The sequence below is a fragment of the Protobothrops mucrosquamatus genome, unplaced genomic scaffold (assembly GCF_001527695.2).
Source record: "Protobothrops mucrosquamatus isolate PMUCROS unplaced genomic scaffold, P.Mucros_1.0 scaffold499, whole genome shotgun sequence".
Lineage (NCBI taxonomy): Eukaryota > Metazoa > Chordata > Lepidosauria > Squamata > Viperidae > Protobothrops > Protobothrops mucrosquamatus.
In genome coordinates, this window is record NW_015386815.1 from 345,106 (window position 1) to 362,345 (window position 17,240).

Consider the following 17,240-nt stretch of genomic DNA (forward strand, 5'->3'; position numbering starts at 1 on the left):
CAGTCCCATTGATGAAGCAGTATTTCCTGATGGGCTCCAGGAAGCTGCCAATAATGAGGATGGTACTGGCTAATTTTAGCACATTTGAACAGTATGCCATAAACACAATTGCTTATTTTTATTTGAGCATATTCATGCTATTCTATGCAAACATCTAGTTCTCCAATCTAGAGGCAATATTATAAGCCAACATACTGTTGTCTACATCCCAAACCCTCAAAGATACAATATATCGAAACAAAGTGAGAACAGGACAGCAATATAGCCTGCTAGAATAAAACTTCTTCAAAATGTTTAGTCAAGACAGTAAAACTTTTGCTGCTTTATTTCAAGAGCAATATAGTGTTCTGTTTGATGAAAATGATATAATCCTCTTGAAATGGGAATGCAACATATACCAAACAACGAATATACATTTATATATCACATGGGACAGCAACTGAACAAATGACATATAGATCATCTTGGTTTACTTTTTCCTTTTATTTTCCATTACCAATATTGAAGTGCAATTTTGAAACCAAACCTTTGTAGAATCAATTCAAAACCATCTCAAATAGTACCATAGCACAAAATCCCTGAGTACAACTTCTTAGAGGCTTTCAAGTACTCCAAAAGTATGTTGAATATTTTTCAAATACTTTTGTTACATAATATTAAGTAACCAACTCAAGATTTCTGGATTGAATTTCACAAGAAAGTTTGTTGAGTATTATTTGGGTTATGAGCAAATCAACTTTGACATTGGATGTTGAGTTTACTGGAATTCTGGGAATAAAAGTCTATACATTTTAAAATGTGAAAAACAGAGTTGAAGAGTGTTCAATACAAAAGTTGAAAAACATTAATAAGAGTAAGGCTGATGATAGAAATAATCAGAATTTCATGGTAAGAACATAATGTATATTTCCTTCTTTCTTATTTTCTTTTAATCAGCTAGATAAATCTACAAATACTGTTAATGTGAAATACTTTGAATGTGAAATCAATTCTCTTTAGAAACATTTCCTTTTGCAAAATCATACTCCTCTCCTCCAAATATTAAAACAGAGTTGTATTATTCTGACCTATCACACTGGATGAAAGCTGTGCCTTTCTCCAGCTGCAAAGAAATATATTAGTCTTCATATGGAAGGCTCTAGCATGAAGTTGGTAAGTTATGTTCAGCAGTGAGCACTTTTACAAGGCTTTGTCAATGTCAAATTTGTATTAAATAAATAGCAGCTTGTATTCAAACTGTGAGGAGCTTGATTAAACAAATGTTTCAATTGAAGCAGCTGATCTTTGATATGAAGAAGAAAGAGACTATGGAAACAGAACTGTGACTACTTAAATATGTACTTTTAAAAGGAGCTCGATTCACCTGGTGAAATCTTGATAACTGAATGATCAAAAATAGTTTTCAGTTCCAATACTCATTTTAGAAGAATTTGAACAAATCTGTTTCTGACTGAGAAATGAATGCTATTTTTAAATACAAAGTCATCCTTTGGGGGTTAAACTCAACAACCAACTTGCCATTAAGCAAATTAACATCTCTTCAAAGCCTTTATGCAGTGAGAGTGAATATCTGCTGGAATGGCAGTTGTTCTTCCATTTTCTTCACTGATGTTCAAAGCAACATTTAATAAAGGTTTGAAAAATGGTATTACGTGCCATCAAAAAATCCCTGGTCCAAATTCTACATAAACACGAGGAAGCTGAAAACATGGGTTCCTCTTTTTCTTTAAAGGATTTCAGTTTGATTTAAAATGTTATCGCTCTGTTTTATAATTTTCTATTTTCCCTACATTGAAGAACATTCCTTTGAGAGTTTTTCTGGTTTTTTTTAAGGAAATCACTGTAAATAAGTCATTACATACTTTTAAATTTCATGGTCCTTCTGACAGAATATCGTGACTTATTAAAGACCATGATAAGAATTGCTGAAATCCCCAACAGACTTCCAAGAATTGGTGGGCCACGTGGACTGTATTCCTGCACAACACCTGAGAGAAGAGGGGAAATTATGCGACCCACAGCTGAAACAGACTGACCAACACCAATAAGCATACCACTGGCCTGATCCCCACCCAGGATTAATTCAAGTTCTGTAATACATGTACGTCCCACAGTGGTTGAAAATGCTAAAAATGTACAAGACAAAATGAGTGTCCAAAGACTTTCTGATACAGAATACAGAAACATAAACAGGCAGGTAAGAAGTGTAGAGTGCAATAACATAGCAAAAGTATTGTGCCTATAATATTTAGTGATAGGTCCAAGGAGAAAGCCAGCAGCTACTCCAAGTGTGCTACTATAGCTAATTAGGTAGCCAGTGAGTTTGGGCTTCATTTCAAACCTTTCTTCAAGGCCCAAGACAAAATTGCTATGATAGAGCATAACCGCAACAGACATCAGGAGCCGTACCAAAAAAATATCCCACAGATTAGAATTTGCAACACTGCCCAACCTCTTCAGCACAGACATAACTTCAATGCAAGAGGAGTTCCTACGATGAACAGATGACATAGCTTTGTAAGCTGAAGTTGTAGTCTGATGGCTGTGCTTTACTTCTTCTGAAATAATACTTCTGGCTTTGTTAATCATGGTCCATTCATGACTGTGCATCTTTTTTCCATATCGTAGCAACATCCAAAAAACAACTGCAAAAGAATTTGACCAAGGAGTTATACACCATGACACTCTATTACACGTTTTCTTGACATAATCTGATGGTCATTGCACAATCACTTTATACGGCTGCACATTAGGTACTGCCGATTGTTAAAATGTTATTAATGCAATGGCACAGCTTTGAACTAAGCAGTTCTTCTCTCAAGACAGTCAAATAGTTTTCATGCATAGACACATATCTGCAGCAAAATTTAATCTTATTTATTTATCTGATTAATATACTGCCCTTATTTTTTACAATTGGAGGAGGGAGCATGTAATTGGTAGGTTACTTGCAATTGCAATTTCATATTGTTGCAATTATGAAACAATATAAAAGATAAAGATAAATCAGGGGAAGAAGTGTGTTCCCAGAAATATAATTCTTGCCCAACTGGTAATTCAGGTATAAAATATCAGCATAAATCAAATCACATACCAGCATTCAAGACAAAGATGGAAGCACAGATGAATGCAGTCAGGTAAAAGCCACCTTCCATCTCTGTAAGATAGCCTCCAACAACTGGTCCCAAAATGAAACCAAAATTCGAAATAGCATTGAAATATCCAATTACTAAGAGGCGCTCCTTCTTAGGAACCATGTCAGAAATGAGTACTTTGGAAACGGAATGTGTATGTTTGAAAATACCTAAAATTAACAAAAAAGATAAGTAGAGAAGCAAAATTTGAATAATTCAAGTTGTTAAGTGAATCACTGCAGTTGTTAAGTTAGTAACATGGTTGCCCAAATTTTGGTGCCCAAATTTTAATCATGTGAACATGAGGATGCTGTAATGGCCATAAGTGTAAAAAATGGTCATAAGTCACTTTTTCCCATGCTGTTATAACTTCAAATGGTCACTAAACGAAATGGTTGTAAGCTAAGGACTACCTGTTTTGTAAATAAAAGCAAAATGGAGAACAAAATGATGCTAATTAAAAATTCAATCAAATGTTTGTCAGCTGCAAATCAAATAATTTTTATTAAATATTTTTATGAAAAATAGTATGGCATTAATTTGCAGCAAATTAGTCATACGTTTATTTTTTGATCATGCTAGTGGTAAGTGTGCACAGTTCTCGTAACTGAAAAAATCAGTAGTGAAAGGACTAGCTAATCTTATATCCTGTTAACTATCTACAAGCAAGACAGGAACAAATAGCATTATCCTACTTATCTAGCAAAGCAACAAGCTGTACATCATAATTATATATCTGATGCTAGCAGAACCTGTAGTACTAATCATAAATAGTCTTATTCTTGGACTTCTGAGTAATCTGAACCAAGATATCTCCAGAAGAGCAGAGACTTGTCAACAAAGACTCAATGACTGGTGATAAGACTGGTTTAACAGATCCTTTCCAGATAAAAAGAAGATAAGAGAACACCTGCATATGCTGCAGAGGATTGCTCCTCAAGGGGAGGCTTCAGGACAGTGATTGATTTGCGGGTCTGAGTGCTGGGAGATGAAAGCCATCAAACTCTTAACTGTGACAGAGTGTTTAAAGACACTGGTTTTGTCAACCTCACTTTTTATACACATTTGGATTCATAATTATTTAAAAAGACATTTTCAACCAACAAGTTATTAAAGAACCCAATAGTTAAACTGACAGCAATAATTATTTGCTAATGCATTGTTCAAAGAAGAACCTAACGGGGAAACAAAAGATGAAATAGAGAAAATAGAAAAATAGAGAAGAAATATTCTGTTGACTAGCACTTTGTAGAATGGCCACAAAGACCTTGGAAAAGATATTCTGTTTACACCTACAAAGATCAGAATCGTGCAAACCATCTTATTTCCTATGACATTCTACAAAAGCGAAAATTGGATTGAAGGAGAAAAGGAGCAGTATTAATGCTTATGAACTTTGGTGTTGGGAGTTTCTTGAGAATACTACAGACAGCCAAGAAAACAAACAAATGAATCAGTTAACAAATAATCACACTCAAATTATCTTACTTCAGACATATCATGTAAAGATCTAGCTGTCTAGAGAAGGTGGAAGAAAAGGACAATTAAAGCAAGAATAGTTCCCATATGTGCCATATTTATTTATTTATTTATTATTTGGATTTATATCCCGCCCTTCTCCTCGTAGGACTCAGGGCAAATATAAACATTAACAATTGGTTTCTAAGAGGATATAAGTATTTATAAATACTGCAAATTGATCAAATTATAAAGAAGGGAAATTATAAAGAAGGGAAATTAGAAACCAAATACCTATCTATATTTTCAAGCAACTTGTATTTTTTCCTTCTGCACTGTTTTTCTCTTTTTTAATATGTGTAGACAACAAAAATAATACATTGGAAAGTTTAGTATTAAACATTAAACTTAAGGCATAAATATTACTATATTACAAAATTACTTAATGCATTTTGCAATTGCCTGTCAATGCTACATTCAGCTCTACAGGTAAATTTAAACAATTATAAGCTCATTAACATCTCAGAAACCTTAGTCAGTATTAATTTTTTTTCTTATATTTAAACATTTAAGTAATCCAAATCATCATAGTGCTAGTTAATGCTAGTTAATAATGTATAAATACTACTGCACCTAATTAATTTAATGCATTGCTTGCATCTTATAATACAATAAAACAATATTAAAGAAAGTAAGAAGAATGATGATTAGCAGCAACGCAGATGGACTTAGTTACTCTGATGATGGATTCACTGTTAGAAGACCTGAACAACCAGGTAAGATTTTCTCCACAATTATTTGTTGCTCTCTATGTAGTTGCTAAGATAGATATTGACTTGATAGCATATAATCAATCAATCAATCAATTTATAATTACAGTTGCTCTGAATTAAAATGGCAATCTGATACTTCCTCCCCTTTATCTAATGAATTAAACTTGGATATGAATAGAGAAATACAAACTTACCCACAAAGGTCCGAGCAATGGCAAATAAAAAGACATTGGTGGATATACTAAGCACAAAATAACCTATTGCACTGAAGAGAATGCATACAAGTAGGCAATGAGGTCTTCCAACTAGATCACTCCAAGATCCCTGGGTAAGAAAACATAAATGTTTTGAGATCATCATATCTGTTTATTAATCATGTATAGATTGTATTCAAATTTAGATGTGGGAAGAAGATCCAATGAGATAAATAATAAGCTCCTTATAATTTAAAATCCTCTGGCTTGTCTAATACTTGTCTACTAATTTATTTATTCCTATCTTTACCCATATTTTCCCAATAACTTACGGTACATCTAAACATGTGATATCTATCATTTGTAAATTTCTAACACATTTACTAATATTATATTTATTAATTTTTTATCCTGCTCTTCTTCATAAAGCTCAAGGATTTCAATAACAATAATAATAATAATAAAAAAGTTGGAAGGGACCTTGGAGGTCATCTAGTCCAACCCCTTGCTCAGGCAGGAAACCCTATACCATTTCAGACAAATGGCTGTCCAGTCTCTTCTTAAAAACTTCCAGTGTTGGAGCATTCACTGCTTCTGGAGGCAGGTTGTTTCACTGGTTAATAGTTCTGTCAGGAAGTTTCTCCTTAGTTCTAGGTTGCTTCTCTCCTTGATTAGTTTCCATCCATTGCTTCTTGTCCTGCCTTCAGGCGCTTTGGAAAATAGCTTGACTCCCTCTTCTTTGTGGCAGCCCTGAGATATTGGAACACTGCTATCATGTACCACATCGTCTTTCTCTTCATTAAACTAGACATACCCAATTACAGCAGCCTTTCCTTATGTGCTTTAGCCCCCAGTCCCGTAATCATCTTAGTTGCTCTTCTCTGCACTCTTTCTAGAGTCTCAGCATCTTTTTTACATCGTGGTGACCAAACTGGATGCAGTATTCCAAATGTGGCCTTACGAAGGCATTAATACTTCATGTGATCTTGATTCTATCCCTCTGTTAATGCAGCCTAGCACTGTGTTGACCTTTTTGGCAGCTGCAGCACACTGCTGGCTCATATTTAAGTGATTGTCCACTAGGACTCCGAGGTCCCTCTCACAGTTACTACTATTGAGCAAGGTACCTCCTATACTATACCTGTACATTTGGTTTTTCTTGCCTAAATGTAGAACCTTACTTTTTTCACCATTAAATTTCATTTTGTTAGATAGTGCCCAGTGTTCAAGTCTGTCCAGATACTCCTGTATCTTAAGCTTGTCTTCTGGAGTGTTGGCTATTCCTGCCAGCTTGGTTTCGTCAGCAAATTTGATGAGTTCCCCATCTATCCCCTCGTCCAAATCGTTGATGAAGATGTTGAAGGGCACTGGGTCCAGAACAGAGCCCTGGGGCACACCACTACACACTTCCCTCCATGTAGATGCGGTTCCATTGAGGACCACATGCTGAGTACGGCCGATCAGCCATCTGGTGATGATGCTGTCTAACCCACATTTTTCTATCTTATCAAATAGTAGGTTGTGATCTATTTTATCAAATGCCTTATTGAAGTCCAAGTAAGTTATATCCACAGCATTCCTCTGATCCACTAATTTTGTCACTTGGTCAAAGAATGCAATAAGATTTGTCTGGCATGATCTGTTTTTGACAAACCCATGTTGGCTTTTAGTAATGACTTTGTTTGCCTGTAGGTATTCGCTGATTCGTTGTTTGATTATCTTTTCCAGAATCTTCCCAGGTATTGAGGTCAGGCTGATAGGTCTGTAATTTCCTGGATCCATTTTTTTCCTTTTTTGAAGATGGGAACTACATCAGCTCTTTTCCAGTCCTCTGGTAGTTCCCCAGTGCTCCAGGATCTTTGAAAAATATAGTTCAATGGTTCTGAGATCACATCTGCTAGTTCCTTGAGAACCTTGGGGTGTAATCCATCTGGTCCTGGCGATTTGAACTTGTCTAGGCTGGACAGGTGCTCACTTACCGTTTTCTTGCCTATCTTAACTTGTGTTTCTATTCTGTTTTTTATGGCACTATTTTTGATAGGTTGGTTTGTTTTTTCCCTTTGTGTAAAGACAGATGCAAAAAACGAGTTAAATAGTTCTCCCTGTTGCTTATCACCTTCTTGCCACTTTCACCCACTAATGGACCAATCATTTCCTTCATTTTTTCTTGTTTTTTACATGTTGAAAGAAGCTTTTTTTGTTATTTTTGACTTTGGTTGCAAGCCTTAGTTCATTTTGAGCCTTAGCTTTCCTCACTTCATCTTTGCAGGCTCGGGCTATTTGCTGATATTTTGCCTTAGTTATGTGCCCCTCTTTCTAATTTTTATACTTGTCCTTTTTATCTTTCAATTTATCAGAGAGTTCTTTATGCAGCCATGCTGGTTTCTTTTGAGAGCTGTTATTTTTCCTCTTTGTTGGTATTGTGCTAGACTGGGCTGTTATTATCTCACTTTTCAAAATTTCCCAAGCTTCTTGAGTTGTTTTCCCCTTGAGGATTCTCATCCATGGAATCCTTCCCAAGCCCTCTCTAAGTTTATTGAAATTAGCTCTCTTAAAGTCCAAGACTCTAGTTTGACTGTGTTCTATTGCTTGTGTTTCCATAATGTTGAATTCCAATATTGCATCTCTTCCTTGGGACCTGTGGATTTCTCTTTATTTTACTCACCAAATATCAGCCCTGTAGGGTAGGTTGGGCTGAAAGAAATGACTGATCCAAAATCACTAAATGAATTTTCTTGCCAGAGTTAGATCTGTATGAATCTGCCCATTCCTACTCCAACATCCTAGCCATTATATCACACTGATTTTACAGATTAAATAAACAAGCAAACATAAATAGACAGACAAATAAATAAATACCTTTTTGCTTAACAAGGTAAATTACAGGTAGGTCACAGTTAGGGCAAAATTTGATTTACTGCAATGTTCAAATAGATACAAGGACCCATTTAATGAAAGTCAAAATTCTGTTACTGTGGGGTTAGCACATATATGGTTGAGGCTAGTGCATGTGCAGTTGCCATAATGAGTTTTACATGCTAACTGTTGTTTTTGCAGAATGAAAACAAATATTGAAAAATAAAAAAGAAGTGGTTCATTTTGAAGAACTGCAGGAGATAGCAGGTATGCTTTGGATATGGGGTTAACCTCTTTGACTTTTATACATTACAATGGTAACTTGGTATTCGTTGTTAATTGGTTCCTGGAGGTGCAATGAGAACCAAAAATGATAAGTACCAAACAAAATTTTCCCATAAAGAGTAATATAAATAAATATAAATAAACTTAATGCATTACCAAGCCAAAGACAATGCACATTTTAAGGCAATATGTAAAAAGATAGGATTGTATATCATTACTTTACATGAGAATAAAACTAAAAATTAATAAATTACTATATTAAATATAATAACTTTCCTTTACCTGTACTGATGAGAACCCCCCCACACACAAAAATACATAAGGTGACCACAGAAGCTAAGATAATACTTTAAGGGGATGTGCACAGGGCAAGAGCTATCATGTGACTAATGTGTCACCCTTTGTTTTGGTTGGAAAGGGTAGCGAGTCATGAGGCAACCAACAACGACAAGTTATAGCCTGTGCGTTGAGTACCAAACAAACAAGTTGGAACATAATTTTCTCATCAAAATGAATTGAGCACCAAATTTAATGAATTTCAAAGTAGTTGAGTACCAAGGTACCACTGTATTTCATTAATAAATATATACAATTATGTTTAAAATTTTTACTTTCCTATTCTGTCAGCTGGAATCAATTATGCTATTTTCCACAGAAATATCACTTCAAGTAGTGCTATTTGAATAACACGACTATTTCATGGAGTTTATTAACTGCATTAATTGAGACCTGCCTGAATAAAGAATAGATATCTAAAGAGAAGAAAACATTGCTGCAAATAACAGAAAAATCTTGATAATAGTATTTAAAGATATAGAACCAGCTACATATGGCTATGGCTAGAGAAAATGAGATTGTGCTATAGGGATGAACAATGTTTGTTTCTATAATCTTTATATTGGAGCGAAGGATACGTGTACTTTTTAAAAGCTAAGTATTGGCTAACAGAAAGGCTGGGACAAAACAATGGGATAGTCACTGTTTGCAGGAATTACATATTTAATAAAAATAAAGTTTTCTTGAATTGAATCAATTTCTTGGATAGATCCCTATAGTTTTCTTGAAAATAGTACAAAAATGTTATGGTTTTTTATTTGTCAAAGTTAAATATTCTCCTTCACCTCTCTAACTAGTAGGGATGACTTTCAGTCCAGATGGAAAAAGGCAGGGACAACTAAAATCACATTCATCAGCTTCTATCTAGGTTGTCTTCTCAGTATTCGATACGACCAAGTCAAAACTCTTATTAAACAGTATACAGCAGACACTGAGCACTAATTGGACCTCATCAGCTTCCTGACCTTTATTGCCAGTGAATCCAACAGGTACTCTTCTTCTCCCATTATATACTTAATCAGCCTCAAAGTATCCAGTCACCGGTGCGCCTTCACTCTCACACAGTGTCATGCCCTTCTCTGAGTTGTCCTTGAAGGTCAATAAAGGAAAGTTTCCTACCTGATGAGGCACTGTTGCTGTGATTCTGAACATACAGAAAGAACAGGGCATATGCTCCTCCAGTGCCTGTACTACAGAGACATTTGTGCTAGCCTCATCTCACCAATACTGTAAAAATATCCAGGATGCATAGGATTTTTAGCTTTAAAAATATTGTCTATATTTCATCTTTATTTTGATGTGTAGCCGTAATAAAGATTGGATTTGATTCAAAGTCAAAATATCTTTATAAAAGGTATTTTTGTATCTTCCAAGGTACCAGCTTTGGTATTCTCAATTGATCTCTTTTCCAAGTACTAATAGCCCAATTGTTACTTGATGTTTAAGGTCATATAAGCTTGATCAAGTGCAACCACTTGCAATATTGCCAGTGGAATAACTCTAAAACAGAAGTAAGGTTGGTTCAACCACATCTGGGGTAATTTGTCCAATAACAGCATGATAATACAGGAAGTTGGCTTGGATTTGCCTGTTTTTAAAGTGTCATTTTTTAAATCAATGCTTTCAATTTCAAAACTATAAAATATATTTAAAGTAAAATAAAGCTATACAAATATTTTTAACAGAAAGGTCTGTCTGAGAAACAAACCCAGTTTATTGCAGGGACAATTCAAAACAAGAACAGATTTTAAATACAACATTCTCTTTACAGCATCATACTATTCCAAACCTTTGAAAAAATCAGTAGTTATTTATGAATTAAGAATATAAACTTACCACTAAGGTGCTGGAAAAGAGTTGGAGTATTCCATATAAAGATCCTAGAAGAAAAAATAGTGAAATAAAAATATATAGATGATCATTCTGCAATAGATTTTCAGTAGGAAGAAAGCAAATTATTCTTGACATCACTATAATACATTTGGCCAGATACATTTCTTAAAACTATTTTTTTTTGAACAAACGCTTCAATAACCGCGTGAAAAGAAGAAAGAAGTGGCACATATAAGTCACTTGGAAAAAATAGAATACGGACCAACATCCACTGCCATTTTATTTTTTAGTGGCAGAAAACATGCCAAGCCACTGCTGAAAACTGAGAAGGGTCCACTATTGTGGAAGATTTGATTTTATGAACTTTTATGAACTTTTGTATTTAAAGACACTGGAGTTTGTACTGTTTCTGCTGGAAAAAGATAATAAGTAATGTAACCGCTAAAACTGGAGAAAACATTTAAATGATTTATCAAACATTTAAATGATTTAGTTTCTAAGTGCCTCCCAACAAAGTTGGTTGTCCATGTGTCTGTCTTCCCTGAAAGCTCAGTTATAAAAAGTAAGGAGTCCCTGCAGATTATACTCCATTAGTTATTGCCAACTACAGCAGGGCTTTTCAACCAGTGGTACGGGTACCACCTGTGGTACATTGGCACCTGGCAGGTGGTACGCGACCATCCTAGAAAAGTGGTAGTGGGGGAGGGGAATGAGCTGAACCGGTGGCAGCACCGCACAAGCCTGAGCAAGAGATGGCTGGAGCTGCAGGGCTGTCAGGGCTCAGCGGAAGCACCAGGATCAGCACCAGGCTCCAGCTGGAGCTCAGCGCTGATCCTGACGCTTCTGCTGAGCCCAGAAGAAGCGCTGATCAGCTGGAATGTTGCAGCCTCTCCAGGGTGGGTGCAGCCTACTTGTGATTTACCTTCAGATGCTTGGCAACTGATTCATATTTATGACGGTCACAGTGTCCCAGGGTCAAGTGAAGTGACCAAAACCTGCTGCAACCACCCAGCAGATGGGGGGAATAAAAACCAAACACCCCCCACCCCACTCCCGCTGCCAATCCTCAACAGAAATGCTCACAATAATGAAAACCTCAGACCGGAGGAAGAGCGTGGCCGGGCGGGCAGGCAGGTGTCTTGCTCGGCTGTGGCTTGGGGGGCACTTTTTTCAGTGCCATTGTAACTTTGAACAGTCACTAAGCGAACTGTTGTAAGTCGAGGACTATCTGTACTTTATCACTTTTTTCCTTTTTTTTTTTGGTCATCAAGTTTTTGACACCTTGCTAGGCGACTGGTGGTACTCGGATGTTGCCATATCCTAAAAGTGGTACAATGGGTGAAAAGGTTGAAAAGCCCTGAACTACAGGGGACAATGCTCATCTCGGTTTCAAGACCATTGAGCCAGCACTACCAACCTATACCATTCAGACAAATGGTTGCCCAATCTCTTCTTAAAAATGTCCAGTGTTGGAACATTCACAGCTTCTGGAGGCTAGTTGTTCCCCTGATTAATTGCTCTAAAAGTCAGGAAATTTCTACTTAGTTCTAGATTGTTACTCTCCTTGATTAGTTTCCATCCATTGCTTCTTGTCCTGCCTTCAGGTGCTTTACAGAATAGCTTGACTCCCTCTTCTTTGTGGCAACCCCTGAGATATTGGAACACTGCTATCATGTCACCCAATAATCATTCTTTTCATTAAACTAGACATAACCAATTCCAGCAACCGTTCTTTATATGTTTTAGCCTCCAGTCCCCTAATCATCTTTGTTGCTCTTTTCTGTACTCTATCAAGAATCTCAATATCTTCTTTACATTGTGGCAACCAAAGCTGAATGTAGTATTCCAAGTGTAGTCCTACCAAGGCATTACAGAGTGATATTAACACTTCAGATGATCTTGATTCTATCCCTGTTAATGCAGCCTAGGATTGTGTTAGCTATTTTGGCAGCTGTAGCACACTGCTGGCTCATATTTAAGTGATTGTCCACTAGGACTCCAAGATCCCTCTCCCAGTTACTACTATTGAGCCAGGTACCACCTATACCAGGAGTGGGCAACCTTAAACACTCATAGGGCTATTTGGACCTGTTTCCCACAGAAAACACTGGGAGCCGCAAAACCCTTTTGACATCTAAAATGAAGATAACACTGCATATATCTTTTTTTACCTTTATGCTATGTATACAAACTCTCTCTCTCTCTCTCCCCCCCCCACAGCAAACCACTTACTGGGAAAATCTAACAAATTCCAATCCTTTTTGTCTTTTAAAAGGGGGTGGCTGCCACTCACCTGTCTCAATAACTGTCTGACAGTTCCTAGGAAACAAGAAAAGTAAAAGGACCAAAATAATTTGCTTTACATGCTTTTCCTTTCCCAATCTTTTAAAAATTAAATTCAATATATTCCAGAGCAGGCCTGTCCACCTGGCTGTGGCTTTGCGGCATCCCTTAAATTTGGTTTGGAAGCTAATGAGTCTAGAGCAGCCAAATTAATGTTGAGAAGATGACAATATCCAACATAGAGTTGATAGAGCCCCTTCACATGATACACCAGGCAGGATGATTGCCTCTTGAGCTGCTTTCTAATTCTTAGAATAATGATTTCCATACACATAATTCTTGGATTGAATTTGCATCGCTAATTAAATAAAGAACTACTCAAGGCAAATAAAGACATTGCAAAAAGATGCATCCCAGGGCTCTGAAAAGATGTCTGGAAACCAAATTGATGCTTCACCATTTGGGTTGGGAAGAGACCAGCCTCTACTGCAGTTCACATGCGCTCTCTCTCTCTCTCCATCCCTCTCCCTCCCTCTCTCCCTCCCAGCAAACGACTTACTGGGAAAATCTAACAAATTCCAATCTCCCTCACGCTCATTGCGCCCCCTTCGCCAGAATCCCCCGCGTAGAGTTGGATGAGTCTTCTTGAAGAGGAGGGGCTATTGCACCCGAGTAACTAATTGGAGGAGAGGTCCAGGTGGGAAGGGGGCGGCCGGAATTGAGCCCACAGCACCTTTACATTGCATCAGCCTTATCGAGTGGGAAGGTGCCTCCACCGCTGCTTCTGGCCGCCTTCCTCGCGCTCCAGGGCATGAATGAGGCGGGCGCCTCATACATAAAAGGCGCTCCGTGGGACGAGAGCACGTGGCGGCTAGAAAGAGCTGACCTTTCCTTCGGGCCCTGATAGGGTCTCGCCAGAGGCATTTATTAAAACTGCTTGAGCACAGCTGAGAGCCAGAATGGCTTTCTGCAGCCGACGATGCTAAGCGGCTTCAAGGCTGGAGAGGAAGGTGTAAAGCAGCCTCGGCTGAAGCTCTTCCAGCTGTGGCTGCTAGCGGCTTGGGTGGCTCTGCTTCATCCAAGTTGAAGAAAGCGGAGGCCAGCAGAAAGCAGCTTTCTTCAACTCGGACGGAGCAGAGCCATCCAAGCCGCTAGCAGCTGATTTGAGTGCAGAAGACGAGAAGAAGAGCGTGAGGCCAGGTGAGAATATCGGCGATGGTGGCTGGGTGGCTGGGGAGGGGGATCATGGCAGTGGCATTGGCAGCTTCCCCCACCCAGCCCGTTTCCCCAGTTCCATACGATGCTTGGCAGAAACCTCCCCCCACGCACCCCATCTGACCCACGCATTTTCTTTCCAGCAGTACTCTGTCTCTTCCTCCACCGCCGCCACGTGCAGTCCCAAGAAGAAAGAAGTTTGTGGACAGTCTCACAAACAAACGAAGTTCAGTCAATCAATTCCAACTTCGCAAGATCTTTTTTTTTTCGTGAGAAGTTGGAATTGATTGATTGAACTTTTTTAGTCCCACTTTTTTTTGTGGGACTGCAAATGGCGGAGGAGGACTGGGAGCCGCAGGAGAAGACTGAAAGAGCCGCATGCGGCTCCAGAACCATGGGTTGCCGATCCGTGACCTATACTATTCCTGTGCATTTGGTTTTTCTCGCCTAAATGTAGAATTTCATTTGGTGAAAAAGTAAGATTCTACATACCAATGTTTGCTAAATTATACCCCATGTAATCTTTTGTTACAAAGAAAAATCTTCATAAAGAGTAGTAAGTTTATTGTTGTAACCACAAGAAATAACATATCATGTTATAAAATATAATTAAATAACAGTAAGTTACAACAATACACATACTACGCCACCAAGGGACTTATGCTGAAAAATGATTTGCTTCTAGTCTAAGAAAAATGGCCTGCTTACCTACCACTCCTGCAATTGTTGAACTCACTCCTAAAGATTTCACATGAAGGTTTAACAAGGGAACAACCATACTGACACCAAAGAAATCCTGGAAATAGACAACAAAGGTTTTTTAAAAAAAACGTAAGTGTAGAATATTAACGTGCTAATAACAATCCATAGACAGGCATTTTAACTGTATTTTATCACTTCCGTATAACAATAATTCCTGAATAGAAAGACAAGATTTTGTTTTTTCTGTAGTATTCAATAGAAAGGATTTGTCTTAGCAATATTTGCTTACAGTGCTTTTTTTTTTTCAAAAAATCAATTTCAGAAATATTTTCAGACTTAAATTCTCAACCATGCTTGCCAAAGATTATTGTAGCAGAAAGTTGCACATTGGTTCTGAATATAAAATTATATATGTCTCCATGAGCCTTTCTGAAAACTGCATACACTAATCCTACCAAATCATAATCATAATGCATTACTATGCATTATGCATTCAGTTATCTTTCTTAGCCATGATGTACATCTCCACTGGCATTATTCTACCCAAATAGGTACAGCCAGAAATGTTGTAAACTAGTAATGAAAGCTAAACCACTTAAGAGATTGCAAAGCAAATATTGCACTTAAAAAAATACACAACGCAAAATCAGCCATAGATTTGAGGAATTCACTACTGGTCACTTATAGAAGGCATCTTAAGGCTAGAATTCCAGATTCATTATTCTCATTCTCAAATAAAAGACACTGTATGTGACAGAGAAGATATTTTTCTGATTAAAATCCTCCAGAATGATGCTAGTTGAATACAAACTAGTTTCATGTGGAATAAGGCAAAATAAATTATTGCAGCCCTCAGAAGTGTGAACCAAATGTTACAGCAAAAGCTATAATCCTCTGGTGATTCCATGCACATTCCTTTCAATTTCCTATTGTTGATTTACTCCATATTCAACATGGGACTGGAAATCCTGCCATAATTTTCATTCTGTGATATATTTAGCCTTCAGTGTTTTAACCCACAATATATCAGAAAATTAATCTAAATGTAAGTTTTGTTGCCAACCTGTTTTTGACTCAAAGTAACCAATACACCAGTAATCATAAGCAGCATTTTCTTTTTCTTGCTTGACAATTGAGCATGGTAGTATGACAGAGAAAAATTGTGGTTTCTCTTTTTTTAATGTAGAAGAACGGAAAATGTATTAGAATACAATTTGGGGGTTTGGGGAAATTTTGGGCAGCAAAACAGGGAGATGTTAGATGTTACTTTTGCCATGCATTCAGTTATCGTAATTGAAAATCACTTAAAAGTAGTCCAAGTAAACCAACACCCCTTTATACTTTCCAAGCAGGACAGCTGGTATTAGTATTTAGAGATGGAAAGTCTCTAAACATGCTTTATTTAACTAAGATACTCAGAGTTGATTGGGTGGGTGGTATAAAAATGAAGGTAAATTGAATAAATAGTGAACAAATGAAAATGATCAGGTTATATGGTATTCTTATTTGCAGTATTCATTGGATGGAGGATCAGAAATCACTGAATACAGCAATAGTTTCTCCTGTAAGGGAGATGGCCGGCATAAAAATTTATAAACAAATAAATGAATAACTGTGCTTCCTATTTGCATATTGATTACCACTTAAAAATAGTTCCAGGTAAACATAAGAAAGGCTATGTCCTCATCAATAAAAATATGTCAGCAAAGCAACCGGACCTTTCTCTGCAGAAAAACAAAGCATGTTACCTAACTTCCAATTGTCAAATGACTCTCCTCCCCCCACCATCCCATCCTTGATTAGTCTGCCAACTCTGCTCCTTTCGGAAGTTTGCGTTTCTTCCAATGCCAAGACTTGGACTACAGGCTGCCTCTGAACACATGCAGAGTGGAAGCCTCCGCCACTTTCAGGGCTGAATGCGGAAAAAGTCGCCCCAAGGCAAGGACCGAGTGACAGGAAGAAGCTGCTGGCTCCGGACTCGGCGGCCCACGGGGCCAGCCGAGCTTTTCAACCGTTGCGGTGGCCGCGCAGCCTCGCCAGCTCACCAGAAAGCCCACCGCGTACAGACACAGCAAGAATCGGTTGGGCCAAACAGCCCTGCCTCGGAATAACGACGACAACGACGCCGCCACCGCCACCGCCTGGGGCCTTTCCACCTCCTCGAGAAAAGG

The 17,240-nt window shown here is 37.7% G+C and overlaps 1 protein-coding gene across 1 annotated transcript; it reads right to left on the reverse strand.

The window, feature by feature from the left end:
* Positions 1–56: 56 nt before the first annotated feature.
* MFSD9 (major facilitator superfamily domain containing 9) lies at positions 57–17,240 on the reverse strand. The gene is made up of 6 exons (XM_015816789.1): positions 17,115–17,240; positions 15,076–15,163; positions 10,873–10,916; positions 5,560–5,689; positions 3,095–3,304; positions 57–2,645 (listed from the first exon to the last, which is right to left on the reverse strand). The coding sequence occupies exons 2-6, from the start codon at positions 15,143–15,145 to the stop codon at positions 1,855–1,857; spliced, it is 1,245 nt and encodes a 414-aa protein (XP_015672275.1). The 5' UTR covers positions 15,146–15,163; positions 17,115–17,240; the 3' UTR covers positions 57–1,854.